General features: G+C 39.3%; 1 protein-coding gene across 1 annotated transcript in view; it reads left to right on the forward strand.

The window, feature by feature from the left end:
• Positions 1-22,662, forward strand: part of RELN (reelin) — a 265,985-nt gene that overhangs the window by 205,481 nt on the left and 37,842 nt on the right. Inside the window, exons 31-42 of the mRNA XM_018068188.2 lie at positions 4,307-4,383; positions 5,983-6,141; positions 7,970-8,158; positions 8,386-8,659; positions 9,949-10,089; positions 10,181-10,358; positions 11,767-11,851; positions 14,112-14,294; positions 15,783-15,954; positions 16,037-16,139; positions 18,594-18,823; positions 21,619-21,839. Coding sequence (XP_017923677.2) covers positions 4,307-4,383; positions 5,983-6,141; positions 7,970-8,158; positions 8,386-8,659; positions 9,949-10,089; positions 10,181-10,358; positions 11,767-11,851; positions 14,112-14,294; positions 15,783-15,954; positions 16,037-16,139; positions 18,594-18,823; positions 21,619-21,839 — 2,012 coding nt within the window. The remainder of the gene's footprint in view (positions 1-4,306; positions 4,384-5,982; positions 6,142-7,969; positions 8,159-8,385; positions 8,660-9,948; positions 10,090-10,180; positions 10,359-11,766; positions 11,852-14,111; positions 14,295-15,782; positions 15,955-16,036; positions 16,140-18,593; positions 18,824-21,618; positions 21,840-22,662) is intronic.

Below are 22,662 nucleotides of genomic sequence, written 5' to 3' on the forward strand. Positions count from 1 at the left end.
GTTCCACCATCTTTAAAGCACCTGTTGTTAGTCCTGTGAAGCATCCATGATGTAACCACATCATCAAGAAGTCTATATTCAAACAGTATTTTTGAGCTACTCCTTCTTTCACAGAGAAATCTTCTTATAAAAGAAAAGTATTTCCTTTAGCTTTAATATTACTTTGAAACCAATCTTAATGCCAGATATTCATACTTGTAGCTTTCCTTTTTTGCAGAGTTCGAGCCATTTTAATAGCCAAAAGAAGTTTAGAAATACTGAGCAATTCTCTTTCTTGACTTTTTTAATCTATCACTGCTTCTGTTTTGCACAAGAAAATGGTCACAAACATGGTCTTAAAACTGCACCTAGAACATAAATGACCAGATGGACACTTGATAAGAGCAACTGAGATCTCTCCTTTGAGCATGTACTCACTGTGTGAGCTGCTCTTCTGCTGCAACTGATTGTTCAAAATACATCAACACTTTATTTTTTTTTAAGCATCACGCTGAGGAGGTTAACTTCCTTCAACAATTGAAGCTCAAAGCCACAACCCTGAGCTGTTTGCTAGACAGAGCAAACGCAGTGGTCTTCTCAAAATACAAATGGGACTAACATGGATTTTTTGCTTTCTTCAGTCTGTGCTAAAGGGTAGTAGCCACCTCATGCTGCATGGACCTTTAGACTACAGCAATTACCCCACTCTGCTTTTGTGTTCCAAGAAGAGAATAACTGCTTCAAAAGGGCAACACAACTTTTCCTAAAATAGGGTCTAGCAAAGGCCAGTGCTGTGTCTTCTGGAAGCATGTCTTTCTTTCTTTCATTAATTATAAGGCAGTCTATGTTGGCCATGTATAATGTAGACATTCAGCTTCAGACACCTTGCTTTGAACAGATGCATGCCACTTTAATGTTTGATTCCAACTGTAACACAAACTGGGTCTTTTTTTACTAGAAGTAAAGGCAGACTAAGTTTGTGAGGGTGTGAGGGGTTAACTGAAAGACCCATCCTGTAAAAAGAAAATAATTCCTCAGCCTAGAATTTTTTTTTCATTATTGAAGCTAAAATTAATATCACTTGAAAGAGGAGATTAGAGGGAAGTACTCTTTCCCATTTTGGTATTACTTTGTGCATTCAATAATGCCTTGCATAGAATTCAGCTATCTTATTAGGGGTCATCTTAGCCCCTGCACAGTTATCTTTTATTTTTGCAAGGGCTTTTTGGTTGGGAGGTTTTGGTGACTGGGTAAACAGCAGGAAAATATGCCTTGAAAGACATACTGTTAGATATGTGGATTGAGGGTTGTGAATAGGAAGGCTGAGACTCCTGCAGTAGATTTTTAAGCTGCTTATTTTTCAGGTTAATAGTGTTTTCCCAGACCTTTTAAGATCTTGTTTTGTTAAATCAGCCATGGAAGAGCCTGATTGAAAAATGGAAAAATATTGCAAGACACTAAAGTTTTATTTTCATTCTGCAATTGCTGCAGATCTACCTATGCATGTTCCCCATCATCTTGCTGCAGTTACAGTTTTTTGAATGTAAAGGGTAAACTTTATGTAAGGAATGTAAATAATTTTTCTTCTTTTTTTCAAGTACAAAGACCCTTTTCCCATTCACCCTTCTCTTCCCAGCAGAGCAGAGTCCAATGGGGCTCAGTGTTCCTGGTTCACTCTGCTCCAGAGGGTTGAGATTTGCCAACCTAAGGTGTGTTGTGCTGCTCAGGGAAGCAGCCCAACAGGACACTCCCAAACTCAGATGTCACACTAAGAGTATTAAAACTAAAGCTTGTGCCCTGAAGCCAATGATCATAAAAAACCACTCAATTTTTAGTATATACATTAAGTGATATCATAATCATAGCCTTGTTTGTCCTATTTGTCTCTTTTTTCCTTTATATGATTGACTACACTTTTTTTTTCCCAGATATCAAGAGTGTCCCATAGCACTAAGAGAGCTGTGTCAAAATTCATTTCACCCAGATCATTTTTTTTTGCCTTACACTTCAAAAACCCCCTCCATCCCTTCCCTATTGTATGGCCCAATACACCAAAGGCACAATTTCGCTGGCAGTATTTCTACCCTTCTGTGTCAACTGACAGTCTGATCCATGGATGCATTTTGGTTGCTGATGAGCTACTGCCTCCCATTTTGATGTCCTGTCCCTTATGACACACTTCGCTATCTGTTCAGTAGGAGCATTTGCACACAGTGTCTACCTGGCAGCTAGATAAAAACCATGGAATATATATTTTTTCCAAGTGGTGACATCTGGCTTGTTAGCTGTCTTGGCTCCTGTCCACTTTACAGGCTCCGTTGCTAATGACTGTACAACCACCTCAGGGATGTTCTGGGTCAGGCACTTATGGATCAGATGGGGTGATTCACCCTTCTGCAGAAAGAGGGTTTTTTGTCCTTTGTTTTTGCTTTGTAATGATCTTTACTTTCGACAAGCATAAAAGACAATTTTATCACAGGACTGTAAATCTTTTCACCTCAGAAACTTCTGTCTGATGTTTTATTGCCTTAATACTGTCTCAGACAACAGAGCTACAGCAAACAAACAGGACCTACCTGGCTAAATGATGTAGTACTATAAGCCTGACGATTTTTGAGGTATCTATGGGGTTATGTTAGAAATGAGATTGATGAGGATACTCAGGCTTGTCCTAGTCCCTGTGGATATACAAAACATCTCAGATAGGAGATACAGATTTTGATAACAGAACTGAAATGTGGTTGGGTTTAGAATCAGAAGAGGATCATGATACTGTGTATGTAGCAGTGGATGCGGGAAATTGGAGTCCTGTCTGCATCGTACTGACTCTGGCTGTAGTCCTGTGGCTGGTCTGTGATTTTACCAAAGTCACTACAAAAATTAGGACCAAATTTCCTAAAGCAAAAAGAATTATCCTCGTGGGGAATTATTTGAGTGGTAAATCAAGCCTTGTTTCTTCACACAGAGACACAAATTCACCTCAAAAGTAGTATTTTAAATAAAGAAGTTATCTACAGGCAATAGGATTAATGAAGCCTGTTTTCTCAACATCCTAATTTAAAAACTGGCTGGGAAACAAGGAGGAGAATGGCATTGCCAACTTGCAGCATGCAAAAGCTCGTTGTGGGGTTGAGTCCAGTTTCTGTGCTCTGCTCAGGTGCTGTTTTGGGTGTGCAATGCAGACAACCTGTGAAGAAGGTTGTAAATGAGGGGGTGATGGCATTCCCAGTCATCTCAATGCTCTTTATGTTAGTTATGCCCCAATAAGACTCAGATGAATGTCTGAGACATGCAGTGAAATTTGGTGAGCAAACAGCAGGACATTAATTGAAATTAATTGCTGCTACATAGCACGACAGTGAGCATCTAACAGGAAATGTAAACTACTCTGAAACCACAGAGTCACAATTAAAAAATACCAGCTCAGCAAGAATACGAGGGCATCACTGCAGATTGGAAAAAAAAAATTAACAATATTTTGGAGCACAAAGATGGGATAATTATTAGTTCAGATATAGCTAAATGTGGATGTTCCAGGCCAATCCAGAGTTTTGTCAAAACCAGCCAGGCTGTCTCAAAGGGGTTTGTGGCTTTAGAAGGCTTGCAGAAAGCAGTTTTGTGAAAATGGAGGATGTGGAAAAACATTCATGCAGAGACACAGATGAAAAGGTTGCCATGGTTTGCAGTAGAAAGGAACAAGAGAAGGTAGGGAAGTGATAAAAGCACTGACTACAGGGGCAAGTTGCAAGAAAAGCAGATCAGGAACACTTTTTTTGCCATTTCACAATGTGAGAACAAGAGGATATTCAATGAAATCAAAATGTATAGATTCAAAATCAAAGGGTCCACAAAATGTTCAATGAGCTCATTTCACTAAAAATTGTTTACATCAAGAATTTAAGGATCAAAAAAAGATTGGTGCTTTAGTTTTTATTTTTAGTTTTTTATTAGAACTCTAATGCTATATCTAAGCTTTATCTAATTTCCAGTTACAAGAAATCAAGGTAAGATCTGATGTAAGGAGCAGCTTTGCCTGCTTTGGAGATTTTGCACATTTTGTGAGAGACAGAACTGCTAAATTCTGCTACTCCCTCCGAAAATTCATTTATTAGGTACAGTATTAATAAACCACATTACTTTCTTCTGGTTTGGGTTCTCCACTGTTTAGCATAGCCATGTTTGATTTCTCTGAGAACATTACCTTATCAATGAGCCTGAAATAATGACCTAACCGATAACGCCACATTAGTTAAGAGAGGAAAATTATCTTGACTGATCTTGTGCTGTCAGAAGATAATTACACTTCTTTATACTGTTTTTTTAACAGACTAGTTCAATTTTATGTACAAATTGGAAGCAAGACTGTTGGTAACTCCTGCAACAGACCAAGAGCTAGGAATGAAGGTAAAGCCTCACTTCTTTATAATAAGCTTCTTGTATTTTGCATCTTCTGCAGAATTTTTGCCTTTTGATGCCTCTAAAAAAATCAAAAAGATTGTTTGCAAGACAAGGTGTAATAACTTTTATTAGACTACTTTGTAGTATTGGAAAATAGGAAAATTTACAAGTAGCCAGAACTTTCTTCAGGTCTGAAATAAAAGGAATGAAATCCAAGTTTGGGATAAAGTGGGCAACCTCCATTTCTGCCGTGAAGAAGAGTTGTGTGCCTGAAACTTGTTCAGTTTCTCAACTACACCAGTGGGTCTAATAAAAAATTTCCTTCCAAACCAAGCTTATGCACGATTTGCCCAAAATGCAAAATTATAAATCTGCAGTTGAAAATTTATTTAGTCTGAATAAATTCATTTCTCCTTGATGCCTCCTCTCCTATTTTACTCACATGCTAAAAGTTACTGGGGTGGGAGGCATGATATTGTGTTTGGGAGGGATCAGCAGAGTTTTGGGAGCAGATTCACCATGTAAAGTGGTTTAGTTGCATGAAGACAGACCAGACATCTGGTAGATGAGAAAACTTAATTTTCCTCTCAGGGTAAATCACTTAACATCGGTGGACTGTTTCCTGATATTTGGCATTTACATTGACACTGACTCACTGAGAAAAGCTGTCATCTTGTAGTGTAGATTAAATGGAGGGTTTGATTCTCCTCTCATTTGCACCAGTATAAGACCCAAAAAAATAGTCCATTATCCTTGAACATACTCCAGTATAAAAGAGTTTTCAGAGAAGTAGTATACATAGGTGCTTCTTTCTTGTGTTATCGACGAGCTCATAAGTGACTTCAAAATTCTGTTATGTCCTAGTATTTGTCATACTGTGTGTATGATGGAAAGACTATCTTAAATTGTCTAAATATTCTAATTTACTTCCAAGGATGCTGTGAGCTTGTATACATAGTATGGGAATCGTGAGCTACCCATATTGTGAGCTCAGCTATCAGAATTACAACTTAGTGTCCCACACAAGCTTCAAGGATACCCAACATGAAATAAATACTGACTGTACAAAAAAGTAACATTATTCCTATCGTTGCTGTGGTACAATCATTCGTTTCAACTGAGACTGTAAAAGGTTTGATCCTTTGATTTTGGTGAAGACAGGCAAGATAATGTGTGGCAGCTGGTGACCCATGTCACCTTTGCAGTAAGACTTTGTCTACAAAATGCTCCTGGGCCAGAAGATGCCAAAAGGATAGGGGAGATAGGCTGGATTTTAGAAAGAAGTTCTTCACCCAGAGGGTGGTTGGGCACTGGAACAGGCTCCCCAGGGAAGTGGTCACAGCACCAAGCCTGACAGAGTTCAAGAAGCATTTGGATGATACTGTCAGGCACATGGTGTGACTTTTGGGGATGGTCCTGTGTGAGGCCAGGAGCTGGACTTGACGATCCTTGTGGGTCCCTTCCAACTCAGTGTATTCTGTGGTTCTGTGAGATGTCAAAAGGCATGCACTGGATGGGGGTTGGCAGTTTCTGAGTACAGGGTGAATTGCCCCCAGCTTTGCTCTGTACAGTGAGACTAACTTCTTGTTTTATTTTTAAATATAGGGCTTGTTGTTCAATACACAAATGACAATGGGATCACCTGGCATTTGCTGCGAGAGCTGGACTTCATGTCATACCTGGAACCTCAGATTGTTTCAATAGACTTACTTCGGGAGGCCAAAACCCCTGCCACTGCTTTCCGCTGGTGGCAGCCACAACACGGTAAGCAAGACCATCCTAAACATTCATTAAGCAGCTTTACACAACCCACATACCAATGCCACTCAATATGGACATGTTCTGCAGAAACCTCAGCTTACCAAAAATACAATATTTTGAACGATTGGGTGCCATAAGAGCAAATTTAGGCTTTCCTGAGTCACACTGCAGGCGTGATTCTCATTTAGAGCACCAAGCTGAAGAGTGGGCTTAAGAGTAAAATTGTTTAAGAGCTAAGCTTAAACTAAAGATGCTGAGATAACAGAGAAGAGGGGGAAAGAATATTACATTTCAGAAAAAAAAATATCTCCCACTCCAAAACAGGACCCCCTCCTCTCCCCAGAAGCATCCCTGCCTTCTGCAGCACCTGGAAAACCCACTCAGCCACTTCCCACATCCTCAGCTCAAAGTAAAACCCCAGTACTGACTGATTTCTAAAGCCACTTTGAGAGCTCCCACCTTGCATGAGGGCACATTACCACTATTGAAAGTGTCCTGATTGTCTTGCCTTTGCACAAGGCAGCATCTCTCGGATCCCTACGGGAAAAATAAGGCGATATTCAGAAATACAGCAGAGTACATTTTAACAGCAATTCCCTGGGGAGCAAAGCACACAGCTTACATTCAGGTAATTATGGTATGCAGCTTCTTAGATGTTATTTATCATTTTGATGGCTGATTTTATTCATACATTTTTTACAATGTATGTGCTGGACTTAATTGCCCTCACTAGGTAAGAGAGTAGACAAGGCAAGAGGGATGTTATTTAGTTAAGAAGCCAGTTCCTTTGTGAAAAAGTGCTCAGCAGCAACTGGTGCACCACAGACCATCATTCTGTGATAATCATTTGCACTGGTGAGTGGTGCCATGTCAGACCTGCTGCTCCCTATCTGTGTCCTCCTCATGGCCACTTGCCCTGGCAGCAGCTGGATGACATCTGTCCTTGCTGAGAGTGATGGCTCTAAGACCACCTGATAGCAGCCCTGTGGCTCCCAGTAGAAGGGAGAGTTTATGACTGGAGGTTGAAATATCACCTTCCATACCAGCATCTACTGGTGACAACCATTTCTTATTACAAATGCTAGTTCTTCTGTGGACTGTCCTTTGTCTGCCATACCTCGGTGCACAGTGGCCCTATCAGCAATGACCCACGTTCCTCATAGTGGCAAGACAAAACTCCTGGCCCGTAGCTGCAAGCTCACAATTTATTGTGAAGGCTTTCCTTCCTCTCCTGTGAAGGCAGTGATTGTTCAGTAAAATGTTTTTTTCAGCATTCAAGTAAATAGGTGAATTGAAATGAAGGGCTGAAGCAATGGGCTGGAGATGATTATGAAAGTGAAATTCCTGTAGGCTGGAAAGCAAGAGAAGAGAGGTTTCCAGGAAGGAGAACAGCACTTCTATAAATATTATCTATATCCAGAGCCTACAGCATTTTCTTTTGTGTATTATTCTCTTTTATACAAAAGCTACTTTGGGAACTAGACAGAGGCCTTTCCAATTTAGCTATGGGGAATGGCAGGAAAGTTGTAACCTGTAAAATGAAAATCCCCAATCTAGGGGCTCAGGGAGTGTCTCATTCAAATACAGGGAGAGTGTATGTTGGAAAAGGCACTGAAGCTAAAGAAAAGAAGAGGGAAATACTGTGTTTATCTGTAATAGAAACATACTCTTGAGTCCAGATGCATCCTTGAGTGATGTTTTAGTCTTGTTTAAGTCATGTTTAGTCTTTAGTCACATAGACTGAGCACTGCTCACTGGGTGAACACAGCATATGGGCAGAAAAAAACAACTTACAGGGACTCCACTAACCTGTCTGTTCTGGTTTTCATAGGGAAGCATTCAGCTCAGTGGGCTTTGGATGATGTCCTCATAGGGATGAATGACAGCTCTCAGACTGGCTTCCAGGATAAATTCGATGGAACTGTGGATTTACAAGCAAGCTGGTACAGAATACAAGGAGGTCAAGTAGACATTGACTGCCTGTCTATGGATACAGCTCTGATGTTCAGTGAAAACATTGGTATGTGTCATCAAACATTGCTACATTTTGTAAGAGTGCATTTTATAAATTATTTATGGGTCAAGTTTTATAAGATGGGAGGTATAGACAAATTCAGGCATATAGTAATCTGCAGGGAAGAGAAGGCTGAAAAAAGGTGAAGATAAAGATAAAAAAGTTGAATGACAGTACTGAAAGCATATACTAAAGGGATACTGATTTGTTGTTGTTTCTCTCTCTTTTCTTAGGAAAACCTCGTTATGCTGAGACTTGGGACTTCCATGTATCAGCCTCCACTTTCTTGCAGTTTGAGCTGAGCATGGGTTGCAGCAAGCCATACAGCAATTCCCATAGCATTCACCTGCAGTATTCTTTAAACAATGGGAGAGACTGGCACCTGGTGACAGAGGAGTGTGTCCCTCCAACAATCGGCTGTCAGCAGTACACTGAGAGCTCCATCTACACTTCAGAAAGATTCCAGAACTGGAAGAGAGTTACTGTCTACCTCCCACCCTCAACCAAGTGAGCACTGCTCTTCTGGCTGTTTAGCATGACAAAGGTTTTGCTGATCTAATCTGAGCAAACATCCCTCAGCTTGGGAATGTTCTGCATGTCTTTTAAATTTTTAAATGTGTGTTGTCACGCCACCAGAATTTTAAATTTCACTTCAAAATATTTCATAAGCTATAATGTGAATTTAAAGAAGTAGAAACTTTGATGAGTGAATTCTTAAGTCTTGCCTATAATCTATGACAGTAAGAACAAGAATGCTAAACCAACTTTTCTAACATTTATGAAATAAGAAGCAAGAATTAATACCTCAAACCATCCTTTCACATAGTACTGTTTCCTGTCATTCTACGTAAGTTGTCATCCAACATTTAGGCATGTTAGTCATGATATTCAGCAAGTCAAAACACGTTACTGGACATGCCACCCTCACCCTTTAGACCGGGTGGAGCGTTCTGCCTGCCTCCTTGTGATTTCATATGGTTATAATTGGATGTGGCAGATATGCTGGCATACATCTCTCTAAATAAAACCTCTAGGGTAGAGATAACAGGTGATGATGATATTGCTTACCATTGTTCTGAATAGATCTGTAATTCTTCAAAGCACCCTACACATTACCTCTGCAAATTTCATCACCCAGAAAATACGGTGGTAAAAATGGACATACAATAGTTGAACCAGGACTGGGGTTCACATCTTGGTTTCTAATTCCATAGTTCACTCCTGAGGACCATGTATCATCTTCCAAATAATTTTTTTTCCAAAATACTTTCCTCTTTTGAGGATATGAAGGCAGTCAGCAAGCACAGCAGTGTCTATGCACATGCATGTTTGTACATATATATTCATACATTCTTATATATATATATGGACATATATAACCATTGTTTTTCTCTTTACACAACATTTAGTATAAATGAACTTTCATTACCTCTTACTTTACTGAAGCAATTTTATTGTTTCCACTCTGCTAGCCACACATGGAGCTGTCAAATGCTAATGGAACTACTCATTTCTGCTCAACCACTTTGCTGATCAGCAAGAGTCACAGCAATGTTCCTTCTCAATTATCATATTGGGCACCTTCATTTAGAATGTGCTGGAATTTTGCCTAAAAAACTAACCTGAGAAATTGAAACTTCCAGTTTCAACTGGAATATGAATCTTTTCCAAATAAGGGGGCCATGCTTATTAATACGCTTTTCTTCTCCTGAAGTCCACGGGATTTTCTTCATTATTTAGCACTTTATGGAGGAGAAATTTTGAATCCTGAAACACATTTACTCTGCTTTTAATAGCTCTCCCAGAACACGGTTCAGATGGATTCAGTACAACTATGCTTCTGGTGTGGATTCTTGGGCTATCGATAACGTGGTCCTGGCTACAGGGTGCCCCTGGATGTGCTCAGGTCACGGCATCTGTGATTCAGGTCATTGCATGTAAGTAGAAAACTGCTTAACCTGCTTTGTAGAAAGCAGTGTTTTATCTATGCTGGATGGATAACACCTTTTCCTCCCAATTTGTTGCTAGGTGTGACAGAGGCTTTGGAGGTCCATACTGTGTCCCGGTCCTTCCTTTGCCATCTGTCCTGAAGGATGATTTCAATGGTAACTTGCATCCAGACCTTTGGCCTGAAGTCTACGGTGCTGAGAGGGGAAACCTGAACGGTGATACCATCAAGTCTGGAACAGCTCTCATTTTCAAAGGGGTCAGAGATTACTTACACTGAAAAAATGCATAAAACCCAGTAGAGTTAAAAACAGAAAATAATTTTTTTATTGTTTTCCACATATGTTTATGTCAAAGTCTTTAGGCTAGAATTTGACATTTTCATTTTTCTTGTCTTTTCCTGCCCTAAACATGCACTATGTTTGTCACAATTGTCTTTTATATACAAATGAGTTTCATCTGTTTGTTGGGTATTACTTTCATTTGTGGAATAAATTCCTCCTTAACCACCAAAGAAAATCTCTGCACCAAGATTCTTGAGGTGAAGTGAACTATTTGGAAATATGGTACACATTACAATCGTCTTGAAATCTCCTGGTTGGCTTTTTAGTATTTTGAATAATACAAATTAGTCAGGACTGCAGTCTGTGTTTGTGTAGTTAGCCTGTATTTTACTCAGTTCTATAGTTTTGATGTTTACTAGCCCTTTAAATACTTCTTTGCTAACTACAGATTTTAAAAGGCCAGAAAATATATTTTCTGGACTTCTCAGTTCTTCAATAAAATGCATAACAGAAAGACTTGTTCACATAAGCACACAAATTTTAAGCTCACACGAGTCTTCATTTGATACAGTGAATTCAGGTACCCCAAAAAAAGCGAAGTTTGGTGTATAAATCAATTCTTTAGAAATATTTGTCTGCAAAACCTTGACTCCAGTTCAACGTCTTTAGGTTATTTAAATCCCAAATCACAAGATTTGAATTGTCTAAAATTTGGATTGGTTGTTCCTGCAGATTGTTCCACTGGGGGAATGGGTCTGAGAAAGAGGGAGGCTCTGAGAGGTAGTTTGCCAGATCTCTGACTGGGTGTGGCCTCAGAATCCACACAACATTGAGCTCATCTCTACAAATGGACAGGACCTTAGGGGTCCTCTGAGGTTTCTTGTCTGCACCCTTTCCTTGCTGTTCTAAGCCAAGAGGTTGCCCCAGAGAAGCATATTTTTAGAAAATATTTTCAGAGGCACAGTAAAGAACTCCTAGAGAGAAGTGTTCCTGCCTGGAAATTAGGGTGCTTGGCTGCTACACAATTTGCATAAAATATGAGTGTAGCAGCTTGGACTTAATGCCTAAGTCAGTGCTTGCAGATCAGATCACATCCCAGTGGTTCAGAGCACAAACCAAATGAGCTGTACCTATGTCTGTACCCAATCATGTGGCTATGCCTCTGGTGGGACACATATCCATGTCTATCCCTTTCCTTTACTGTGGCTTACTTTGCCAAGGCTATCACTGTCCTCATTTTCTGCCTGGGAGAAGGTGTGGACAGACAACTACCTCTCTTGCTGCCACCAGCAGTCAGTAACAGACAACATCCAAGCAACAGTAAGATGCAGAAAATCTCCAATAATGGGAACTGAGATTCACATTTATATTCTTTATTTGCAGGAAGGACTGAGAATGCTTGTTTCAAGAGATCTAGATTGCACTAATACCGTGTACATCCAGTTTTCATTTAAATTTATTGCCAAAGGTAAGATCACTGTTGATTTCCCATCACTTCTCTAGCTTTACTAGTACACAGTAGCATCACAGGAAAGAATATGGATTTACATTTTCAACTTAAGTGTACATGATCATCAGTTTATGATCGATTATATGGGAACTTGTTTGAAATCTTGCATCATCCTTCCCTTGCTTCCAGCCTGCATGGCAACCTGTGCCATTCCCAAGAAAAAAGTAAACTGTGGTGGTGTCAAAAACAGCACACTTAGTGCAGTCTTTGAGCAGAAGCAAAACAAAATAGCTCAAGAATTTTTTAGAGATTTTCCACTATGTTGGGGAAAAAATTAATTTATTGGTTTTTTAGGTCATAAAATGGTGCCTACAATAAATTACTTAAGGGACTTATAGGGAACTACAGGGTTTTTCATTTTCAAGCTTCATTCCACTGCATTAAAAGCTCTAACCATTTGACTGCCTAGTAGATATCTTAGGGATGACTAAAACTCCAAAATTCTATTTAATTGTATGTGAAGAATAGTCAGACTTTGCAAGACAAGTTTACGCATTGGTTTAACAAGCTTGGGACAGTTTCTCTAGTATACGGACTTTCAATCCAATGATTCTGTCTTACCCTGCTCCAAGCCCCAGTAATCTCTGGCTTTGCAAAATAATTTCATCAAAGTCAGGAGCGACATGGTAGAGAACCACTAACCTGCTTGAGGGTTTGAGTCACTCCCATGCAATTTCAGAAGTTTTTCCCAGCACTGCTTGTAGAATTGTCACTCTCAGGCCAAATTCTGAATGTGCAAAAACTCCTCTCCCTTTGGTGGAAGAAAGACATCCATAGGTTCTGCAGGAAGCTTAGTACTCTCGGACTGGACTCTGACTGACTTCTCATTTGCCAACAACAGCTTGAAAACAGTTTTGAACTACCTCTTCTTAAATAAGTGTCTTAGCCAAATCTCTGCATGGACAAGTAAAAATCAGGTCTTTGTGAGTTGTGATTGATTTCCTTTAATAGACACCTAATCATATATATTTGGCTATTTAGTACTATTTCTAGTACTTTATCAAAAAGATAGAAAACAATAACAGCCAAAAACATACCATGCCCCAAAACAATAACATGTCAAATATTTCATGTTTATAAGCAAAATCTTTGTGAAGACTTCTTTCAAAAACTATGCCTTGGAAATATTTCTATACATGATCATTGCCAAAATATGAAAAAAATAATGCATCAGGCACTTTGGTTTCAGCAAATTTGGTTAATTTAAGAACAGAACAGAACATGGGAGAAACTTGCATGGTGATGTGCACTGAGTCAGGGATGAAGGAACTGTCTCTTAGTCCTTTTCTTCTGCTAGTTTCTGCCCTCAGATTGAGTTTTTGGGGACATGCCATCACTGTGCCACACCATGAAGGGAGCAGAGAGTGTAAATTTGTCTGAGTGAGAATTCAGCTCAGAAATACCATCACTTAGAACTGATATTCCTGGTCAGCAAGTTAAGCATAGGCCAAATATATGCTGGGGGCTGAGCCTGTGTGCAGTAACCAGCATCAAGTGTGAGTACTGGGCTCTAATTAGCATGTGTTAATAGCTAGGGCTGTAAAGAGCCTTTTATTTTTTCATTCTTTAAAGCTCTAAGTTAAAAAGGAGGAGCTGGTAGTTAGAAAATGCAAATTTTACCGTCAGTTCCTCTGATATTTAGGCCCAGCTTAAAGCACAGAATATTGCTTTGTTGTTGTTAAAACATGCTAATAAAGATCCTCAGTGTTTTCCATCAATTATATTGTTTCTGGGCACAAATATGCTCTAGCAGTGTTTGCAGTTAGAGCCAAAGACTCTAAATTTGTGAGGATAAGGACTATGTCTTTATCTGTGGGTGCTACAGATGGTAATGATAATGTCTTGTACCTGAGCAAAAAAGCAAATAAATATGGAATTACTGGAAAATGTCTGTAGTAGAAGGAGCTGGTTTGTTCTAATCTAAAAAAACTATAACACTGGGATAGCTAAGTAATTAAATGATGGGTACTTATAATGAACAACAATGTAAATTTAGGTCCTAATTCATTAGCATTTTGCAGACAGACAAGCAAGGGAAAGCTCAGGAAGATGTATGTATGCAATGCCTATATAACATCTCAACAGCTTAAGTTGTTGCTAAAGGAAGACCACTCTTTGTAATAGATGTCAGAGGAACCTAATTGTATTTATACTTGAAGAAGCATTTTTTAACTTACCAGATTTTAGTGAACATAAATCCATGTCCTCTCTGCTCCAGGCACCCCCGAGAGGTCTCATTCCATCCTGCTGCAATATTCTGTCAACGGTGGCATCACTTGGCACCTGATAGATGAGTTTTACTTCACACAGACTACAGATGTCCTCTTTATTAACGTTCCTCTGCCCTATGCAGCCCAAAACAATGCAACACGGTTCAGGCTCTGGCAACCTTACAACAACGGTAAGGAAGAGACCCCCATGGGAATCCAGGTCCACACTTGCACAGCTCAGCATCTGTAGCAGGCTGGGATTTTTGAACTGAAGAGTTACAGAGACTCTTAAATCATGTTTTTAATATTTTTTTGTGTTTGAACTCCTTCAATTAAAATTACCATGGGATTATGTTTACTGTTCTTACAAAGCTATTGAATGCTCTAAAGTGAAAGTACCTTAACCTGATATCCCTTGATTGTGCACAGAAGACTATCAGCTTTGGCCCTGGAGGGAGTAGGCAATCAAGCAACACCAATAAAGTTAACTTAACTCAGGTTCCTCTCATTATTTTTAATGGACCTCATTCTCATTTACACTGAGGCCCCACTAGGATGCTCCAATTACACAAAAGTGTCCCAGGTGTAAATGCGAACTGGGCCTACCTTACTCAGAATTAACTAGGCATTAAAAACCCATTTAGAAAGAGTATGTACTGAGCAGTTAATCTTTTGATTAAATTGTAAAGGACTAGAAAACCACAAGAGGAATGCAGCTCGTTGCTCCTGATTACAGGAGATGTGACAGCTGAAGAAAGCTCTCCTCTGCTCTCAGTTACTCTGAGCACATTTCTTAGCAGAAACTGACATTAAGGGATCATTTAGACTTGGTGAAACAGCAACAATTTATTCCATGCAGACAAATTCCTTGCACACCTCTAACAAAAAAACAAAAACAAAGACAAAAACAAACAAACAAACAAACAAAAAAATTTAAATCTGGTCATGACAATCCAGTTCCAGTTCATTCTGCTGATGTGTCCAGCCTAAAACAATTATCTGAACTTTTCTTACTGACATTATCCGTAAGTAGAAATTATATTAAAAAGAAACCTTTCAAATTTCTCTGATCAACTCAAACACTTTTAGATAGATGAAAAACAGTTACACAAAAGATCTGTCAATCTAATCCCTCCGCTCCAGTTTGAAAATAGCAGTTTTCCAACATGTATGAATACATAATCCATTGGAGAGAAGGTCACTCAGAGTTTTCTTCTCTGCCAAAGAGCTCTTCCCAGGCAAACACAAGCTTCTGAGTGCAAGGAAAAGTTGTAGAATGAAATTGCACTTTCAGGCTGCTTGGGCTTTACAGCAACTGCCCATTTAGGTGATTCTTAATTGAAGAAGACATTGATGATAGAGTTTCAAAGTAAATGTGATTTAAATAGAAGATAATTGTTCAACATAAGTTTTTCACTCTTCGTTTTGCTGTGACTTTCATAAAATTTAGGGAATAAAAGTTAATTCTGTAGGGCCAGACTGCAGAGCAGTATGGCGACTATTTTCATAAAATAGTGAAAACTTTCTATCTTCCATTTCCATTTTAATGGAAAATCAAAATAGTGAAGCCACTCTTTTAGCACCCTCTTCTCCACAAAATCCATAAATACTGGCTGCTGTTCTGCCCTCTAATAATAGTAGTGTTATGTCTTAATAGCAATATTTCTCTTTTTTTGTAGGCAAAAAAGAAGAAATATGGATTATTGATGACCTCATTATTGATGGAAATAACTTAAAGAATCCCATTATCCTTTTGGATACCTTTGACTTCGGTCCTAAAGAGGACAACTGGTTTTTCTATCCTGGTGGAAACATTGGGCTTTATTGCCCATATTCATCTAAAAGAGCTCCGTAAGCATCTCTTGGCAATACATAAGGAAGAAGTGGCTGTATAATAAACTGAGTCTGAAGTATTCCTTTCCTTTTTTTACAGGGAAGAAGATTCAGCTATGGTATTTGTTTCAAATGAAGTTGGAGAGCACTCCATTACCACACGGGACCTGAGTGTAAATGAAAATACTATCATCCAATTTGAGGTACCCATCCTCAGAAAGTTATTTTGCCTTTTGTTTCATGAGTTCTGCTCTTCCACGTTCTGCTCTGTTGTATTTGCCCAGCTCTTATGATTGCCAAGTAGAGAAGCCTGTCTAACTTACCCTGTAATTGCTCGGACATTACTTCCCCTCATCTGGGTGTATCATGATGTTTTTAATACACAGGAGATTTCTGCCTCAAAGTCTTCTACTGTCTTGCCTAAATTACTACTTTGTCCATGCCTATACACTCGCACTGATAGCATTAAAGTAAGTCCATGTCCTATGAGCTGGAGAGTCAGCACTGGCAGGCAAAATGATGAGCAAAATATAATCAAGGTCCAAATTGTCACTGCACAGCCTGTTTGATGAGAGTACAGCATCCAGTGGAGAGCCACAACTTCATCTGTGACAGTAGAAAATAATTTTCCCTACTTGCTGGCTTAACTGCACTGTTGTGCTTTCTCAGAGAGACAAGATTCTGCTTTGCTTTTGCTGCTGCCCACATCATAGACACGCTAGACGAAGCTGTTTGTTCGGTCATGATGGCCTGAAGTCATCCCATCTTAAGGAGTTAACTAAAGCTCATGAATAAGGACCGTATTTTTTGTGTTTCTCATACAGTCAGTGGAAACAGATACCCCAATGACAACAGAGAATCTAAATTAACTGTGTTTCTGATTTATCCTAAAATCTAAACTGTGCATTGCCTAGGGGAGCTTCTGATGGGAGTAACCACTTAGCCTACTATGTGTTAATTTAGAGAGGTCATTATAATGTCATTAAGAAATTGTAAAAGAATCTGGCATGTAAATTGCCATGCCACAATTACCAGGCTTCTTTTAACAAAGATGTAGCATGTTGAAGCATTAAACAGCAAATTGTATGAGTTTATAAACAATTACTAAAATGATACTAAGGGTTTTCCAAGAAAACTAGGTTTAGGTGTGTACTCATGCACACTTCAGTTTGTCATGCAACTAATTCATAAATAATTGAATGCAAACCATTTTCTGTTTTAAAATATAGATTACAGCCTGTAGAACAAAAATGTCTGAGGTCACTTTAAGATATTCATAAGTCTTCAGAGCATTAACCTCATAAAATCTACATGCTTACTTCCATATGTGGTAAGAACATTGTTTTCAGCTCACGTTTTTGAGAACATTAGTGTAAATGAAGGAGTTATGCATAATGCAGTAGAGTTTCTCTCTGTGTCTCACGAGTCAAAACCTATATTGGGTCAAGCATCTCTCTAAGCTTCCAGATGAGTAGACAACCCTTCTAGTCAAATGTAGCTTGATGGGACTCATATGTGCTGAAGAGTGATGAAGGAAATTTGATGCAGGATACTTTCAATATTCATGCAGAGTTCTAAGTATTACTGGGATTTAGAAATAAATAGATTTTCATTACAGAACAGCATGTTAGAAAGACACTTATTTTTTTGCTACAAAGATATATTAAAAAGCCAAAATGTTTCATAGTTTTATTACAGGCTTTGTATTTCACCAGCAATGGGGTTTTATTTATTGCATGGTAAGTATAGTACATATTGTTTTATATGACAGAGTCATCCTGTAAAGGAACTAATTCTTCTTTTATATAGACTATAAGAACATCTTAATATCAGTGTTAAAAGAAAAGCAGACTAATTTTCTTTGGTTGCATGCAGAAAATATGTCTTAAGAGGTTTCAGATTCTGTACAAAACATTTTGTATTTTTTTTCAGAAGTAGAACTGGTTTTCATGTAAGTTTTCTGCCTTTTCTATTGTTCTCCACATCAAGAATCTTGTAAGCACACCCTGAGAAGTCTGACACTGCCAAACTAAGTTTATGTGTGACATTGAATATAAATCCAACCCAGTTATGATAGTCTTTTATTGGTGTCCTAGGGCTTTGCCATTATACATGAGCAAATGCATAGTGAGTATGAAAGCTGAACATATTGAAGTGATACAGCACACATCCTGCAGCATAAGCTTTTTCTTTTTATTTTTTGGGGGGATGGGGGAAGTGTAACATAAAAGAGGACCATAGTGCAGCTCAGCAATTTAACAAAAAGTTTATGTTTGCTCTTTTTATTTTAATATTTCTCGTTTTAAAAATGCACGTTTTTTAGGTGCTGTGATTACTTCAGTACCTGCCAGGGGACTGCAAGAGCTGATGTATTTGATCCAGCAACGTTAACATCTCTCCTTTGGGATTTTGTCCTGTTAACTTTAGTTTTCTCTTAGTAGAAGTAGTTGGGGATTTCATATCACATTCATTTTGTGATAAGCCAGAGTGTGATATACCCGTGGACAGGAGGGCAATGTGCAAGAGTTCACATTCACATACATGTCCTGAGTGCATCATCCCAGTTGTTAAATGAGTTCCCAAAACACTATTTTCCTGATGAGGAGTCCCACAGCCTGCCCCGTGTCATCTTCTGCATTTAATGTCTCGGCCCCCAGATCAATATCGGCTGCACCACTGACAGCTCCTCTGCCGACCCGGTAAGGCTGGAGTTCTCCCGGGATCTGGGGGCCACCTGGCACCTGCTGCTCCCCCTGTGCTACAGCAGCAGCAGCCACCTCAGCTCCCTCTGCTCCACTGAGCACCACCCAAGCAGCACTTACTACGCAGGCACTACCCAGGGCTGGAGAAGGGAGGTCATTCACTTCGGCAAACTGCACCTCTGTGGGTAAGTGTCCAGCTTTTATTCCTGCCCAGCTGCTTGTTGCTTTGTTTTCATTTCTGTTTTTCATCCAAAATGTTCTCCCAGCATAAGAGTGCTGTGTAAGAACTGTGGCACTAGAGCAGACTGTATGAGCAGTTTTTCTCTGCTTTTTGCCCTGAATGTTAGCTAGTGTCCAGGTGATTCCTCAAAACAAATTTTGCCTAATGCTAATGCAGAATAACCACAGGTAATTTCCTATTTGTCCATATATTTAATTGGTGGCATTTTAATGGAAGTGGGCTGCATGGTAAAATTAATGCAAAACTGACTGTTCCTAAAGCATTTCAAGTGTTCTTTGAAGCAGTGCATTAACCATTTGAATTCACCAATGATATTCTTGGATGAAATTTGAACTTCACAGAAAATGCAGTAAAATATGAGCTCATATAAACTTAATTCTACTTCAATGTGAGGACATGGTCTGATCTAAATACTCACTGTCTCATGTATCTGCAAAATTCTCTGATTCTAGGAAATTAATTGCTTCAGTCACTAGAAACCTTAAATTTGTGGAACAAACCAGGTTGGATAATAACACATAGCATAGAAAAACAATATGTACTAGCAGGCATAATAATATGTAACTTTTCAAAGTAAAAACATTATTGTTTACTTTTTCAGGGGAAACTGTCTTCTAGCATCAACTCACTTTATGTAAAAGATCACATCATTAATGATTAAACTGTAGCATGTATAAATGAAAATGAGCTGTGCAACTATGAGACTTTATGAGTCTATGCAACTATGAGACTGAGTATTTATGAAAGTCCTGCATGCAATGGATCCTCCACTAAATAAGTGACCCCATATGTTCCTCTGAAAGTATGAAAAGAGTATATAAGAGATAAGAACTAAGTTTGGAAAGCTTGGATGTTTAATAATTTAAGAAAATGTTTAAATTTTAAACTTGAATTTTCTGGTTTATGACAGTTAACATTTCAAGCATGGAATAGGTAACTATCTCTTGCAGCAGCTAATTTGTGCTTCTAGTTTTGCACAAAAGAATTCTCTGACCCTTTACCCAACCATCAGTGCATCCCTCAAATGAAAATTTAGGCTATGCACACTCCTAACTCATTTAAACCTTCCAGGTATTTCGATGTAGTCCTCTGTTCCTGAGTGTTTCTGTCCTGTTTGCCTACCTTCCCTCCTATTCCTTCCCCAACACACCAGGCCATGAGCCCATTGCTGATGGCCAGCCAAACCCAGCAGTGCAGAGTAGCTTCCATGGAATATTCAGTGCATGAAAAATTCTTGGGCCAGAGGGCTGAAGGGAGGTTTTCTCTGCCAGAATCCACTGGAATACCAGGAAAAAAGCTCCAAACCTGACCCCTTGTATAATTCTGAAAAAATCCCAGACTTTTCATCTCTGAAGTGTCAAATGGTTATGTTTAAATGAAGACATTTTCAATTATTTCCACTACATATGTAATTTTGGAAATCAATATGTATATGTTGATGTCCTCAGCAGACAGCTCTAAGTAATAATTAGTATTCCAGTTATGTCCTGAAGGAAAAGCCCAGGGCCTGTTGAGACAGAGAAGAAACCCCAACTGACTTCAGCAAGACCAGTAGTTTCTCTGCTTCAGGCACAGCATGTTGTGCTTCACCCTCACCAGGAGTGAGCCTCAGAGAAGGAGCTGATATGTCTCAGGAAAAAAATCCAGCCTGTGAGGCACAGATCTGCTCTCAAGAGAAGCTTACAACACCTCCAGCTCACGCTTGTGTCCTTCACCCCAGGGCACACTAAAGTCAAGGATTTTTACTTCCACCTGGACTGTGGTTCTTGGGTATCTTTCTTGAAAGTCTTAATAATGTCCTCACCCATCAGTTATCCCTTGTCACTTAAATACCCTCATAAAAATTCCCTTTTAGCAAATCAAGACAAAAAAATTGTAAGCTACCTGTGCAATAGATTCACCTGCTGAATTTAGATATCTTTAACAAGACACATTAAACATGCAAGGCAATTAAGTGCTTTTCCCTTCTCATTCTTCTGGTTTCCTTCCTCCCTTAAAATGTTTTCTCAGGTGGAACAAAATTAATCTCTTGAGTGTTTTTCCCCACCTCAATTTGTTTTCCCTCCTTCCCCAGTTGGTTCCATTTCATATGCAACATTGATGCAAGTAGCACTTAGTAGGCAAATTAAAAATGACAGGACAGCACCCAAAGGAGAATATAGTTTAAATTAACAACTTGCTATATCAGTCTAGTTTAAGATTAAGTTACCCAAAACCAAGCTGAATATCTGGTGACATGACAGATCGTGTTTTCTTTCTGTGTAATTGAGGGTGAGATCCTACCACTCCACCTCCACAGGTGGTCTCCCTGGGGGCAGGACGGAAGCAGGATGGAAGCACTCTCCAGGAGAGGGTGAAAGTGGCCAGATCTGACCCAGGCACTGTACACCAAAGCAGGAGCAAATTCATCAGACCACAGCCATTCATCCTCCTCGTGAATGATGGAGAGAAGAGGGGTTAGATTTTAAAACTTGAAAATCAAATCTGTCATTCAGTTTTGGTATTACAACTAATGAATAGTGTTATTTTTATTTCTGTCAGTACTTTGGTTGAATGTCAACAAAAAGATGCATGAGGTACTGAAGGAACTTAAATCTAGTGGTCAGTTTCTAGAATTAAGCTATTTATCAAGCCGGTTCCAACAGAAAGAATAATATATATGCATAATATGGTACACACATAGAATACAAAAAAGATGGAGCTATTATTTAAAATAAGTACACTTTATGCCATTTTCAGATTGGCAAGGTTCAGGTGGTACCAAGGATTTTACCCTGCTGGATCCCAGCCTGTGACTTGGGCCATTGACAACGTGTACATTGGCCCACAGTGTGAGGAGATGTGCAACGGGCACGGCAGCTGCATCAACGGCACCAAGTGCATCTGCGACCCCGGGTACTCTGGGCCAACCTGCAAAATAAGTACCAAGAACTCTGACTTCCTTAAGGATGATTTTGAAGGTATCTCCTTTGGGGTGGGGTCTGATTCTGCCTGTCCATCCTAGTGGAACCCAGCGTTGAAGGGAAAAAACTCCTCACCCCTGCATGCTTCTGAATATAATTTATGCTGGGGGGGTATTGCCACAAGCTGAGTAGTTTAGATATCATTTGCAAGCACGGTCTGTGAATATTTAATATGTTGTTAGAGCTGGAATACAAAATCTTAATTGAAACAGAATTTCCTGAAACTCCACAGGTAGAAAATAATTTTAGAAGAAAATTATGCTTTGATGGTAGTTTGACTTTAGCACAGACAGAATGCGTGCAAATCAGGCACACAATGGAGGGCTTAAGGTTGTGTGATTTCTCGCTGCAAGGGAAATCTAACAGGGCTTCCTACAGCAAACACGGTTTCAGAGCAGACTGTGTGTCTCAGCCATGGGGCCACTGCTGAGCAGCCACAGCAGACCCCAGGAGAGGGATGACAGGAGAGAATTCAAAGCCTCATGCATGCCTAGGCACGCTCAGCACTCACACACACAACTCTAAAACCCCCTCGAGGCTTCCCCCACTAGCAGGCACGGCAAGGAGAGCATGTTTTGAATAAAGCAGCACCTGTGAACTAAACTCATCCCTTCACAGGTGCTGCTATTCATTTTAAATTTTGCCAGCTCTTGCGTGCTACCACATGGTACCCAGAGTTTCTTTATAGACCTGAGTACTTTGTTGTTATCTTAAGAAAAAGGAAGAAAAGTTGAAAATTTTATGAATATCTGGAAACTAAGATCCCAGACTTCATACTTATGGGTTTATTTTGTATATTTTGTTTTGATATGCGTCAGCT

This window comes from Manacus vitellinus, unplaced genomic scaffold (assembly GCF_001715985.3).
Source record: "Manacus vitellinus isolate BGI_N305 unplaced genomic scaffold, ASM171598v3 scaffold_13_pilon, whole genome shotgun sequence".
In the NCBI taxonomy this organism is placed as follows: domain Eukaryota; kingdom Metazoa; phylum Chordata; class Aves; order Passeriformes; family Pipridae; genus Manacus; species Manacus vitellinus.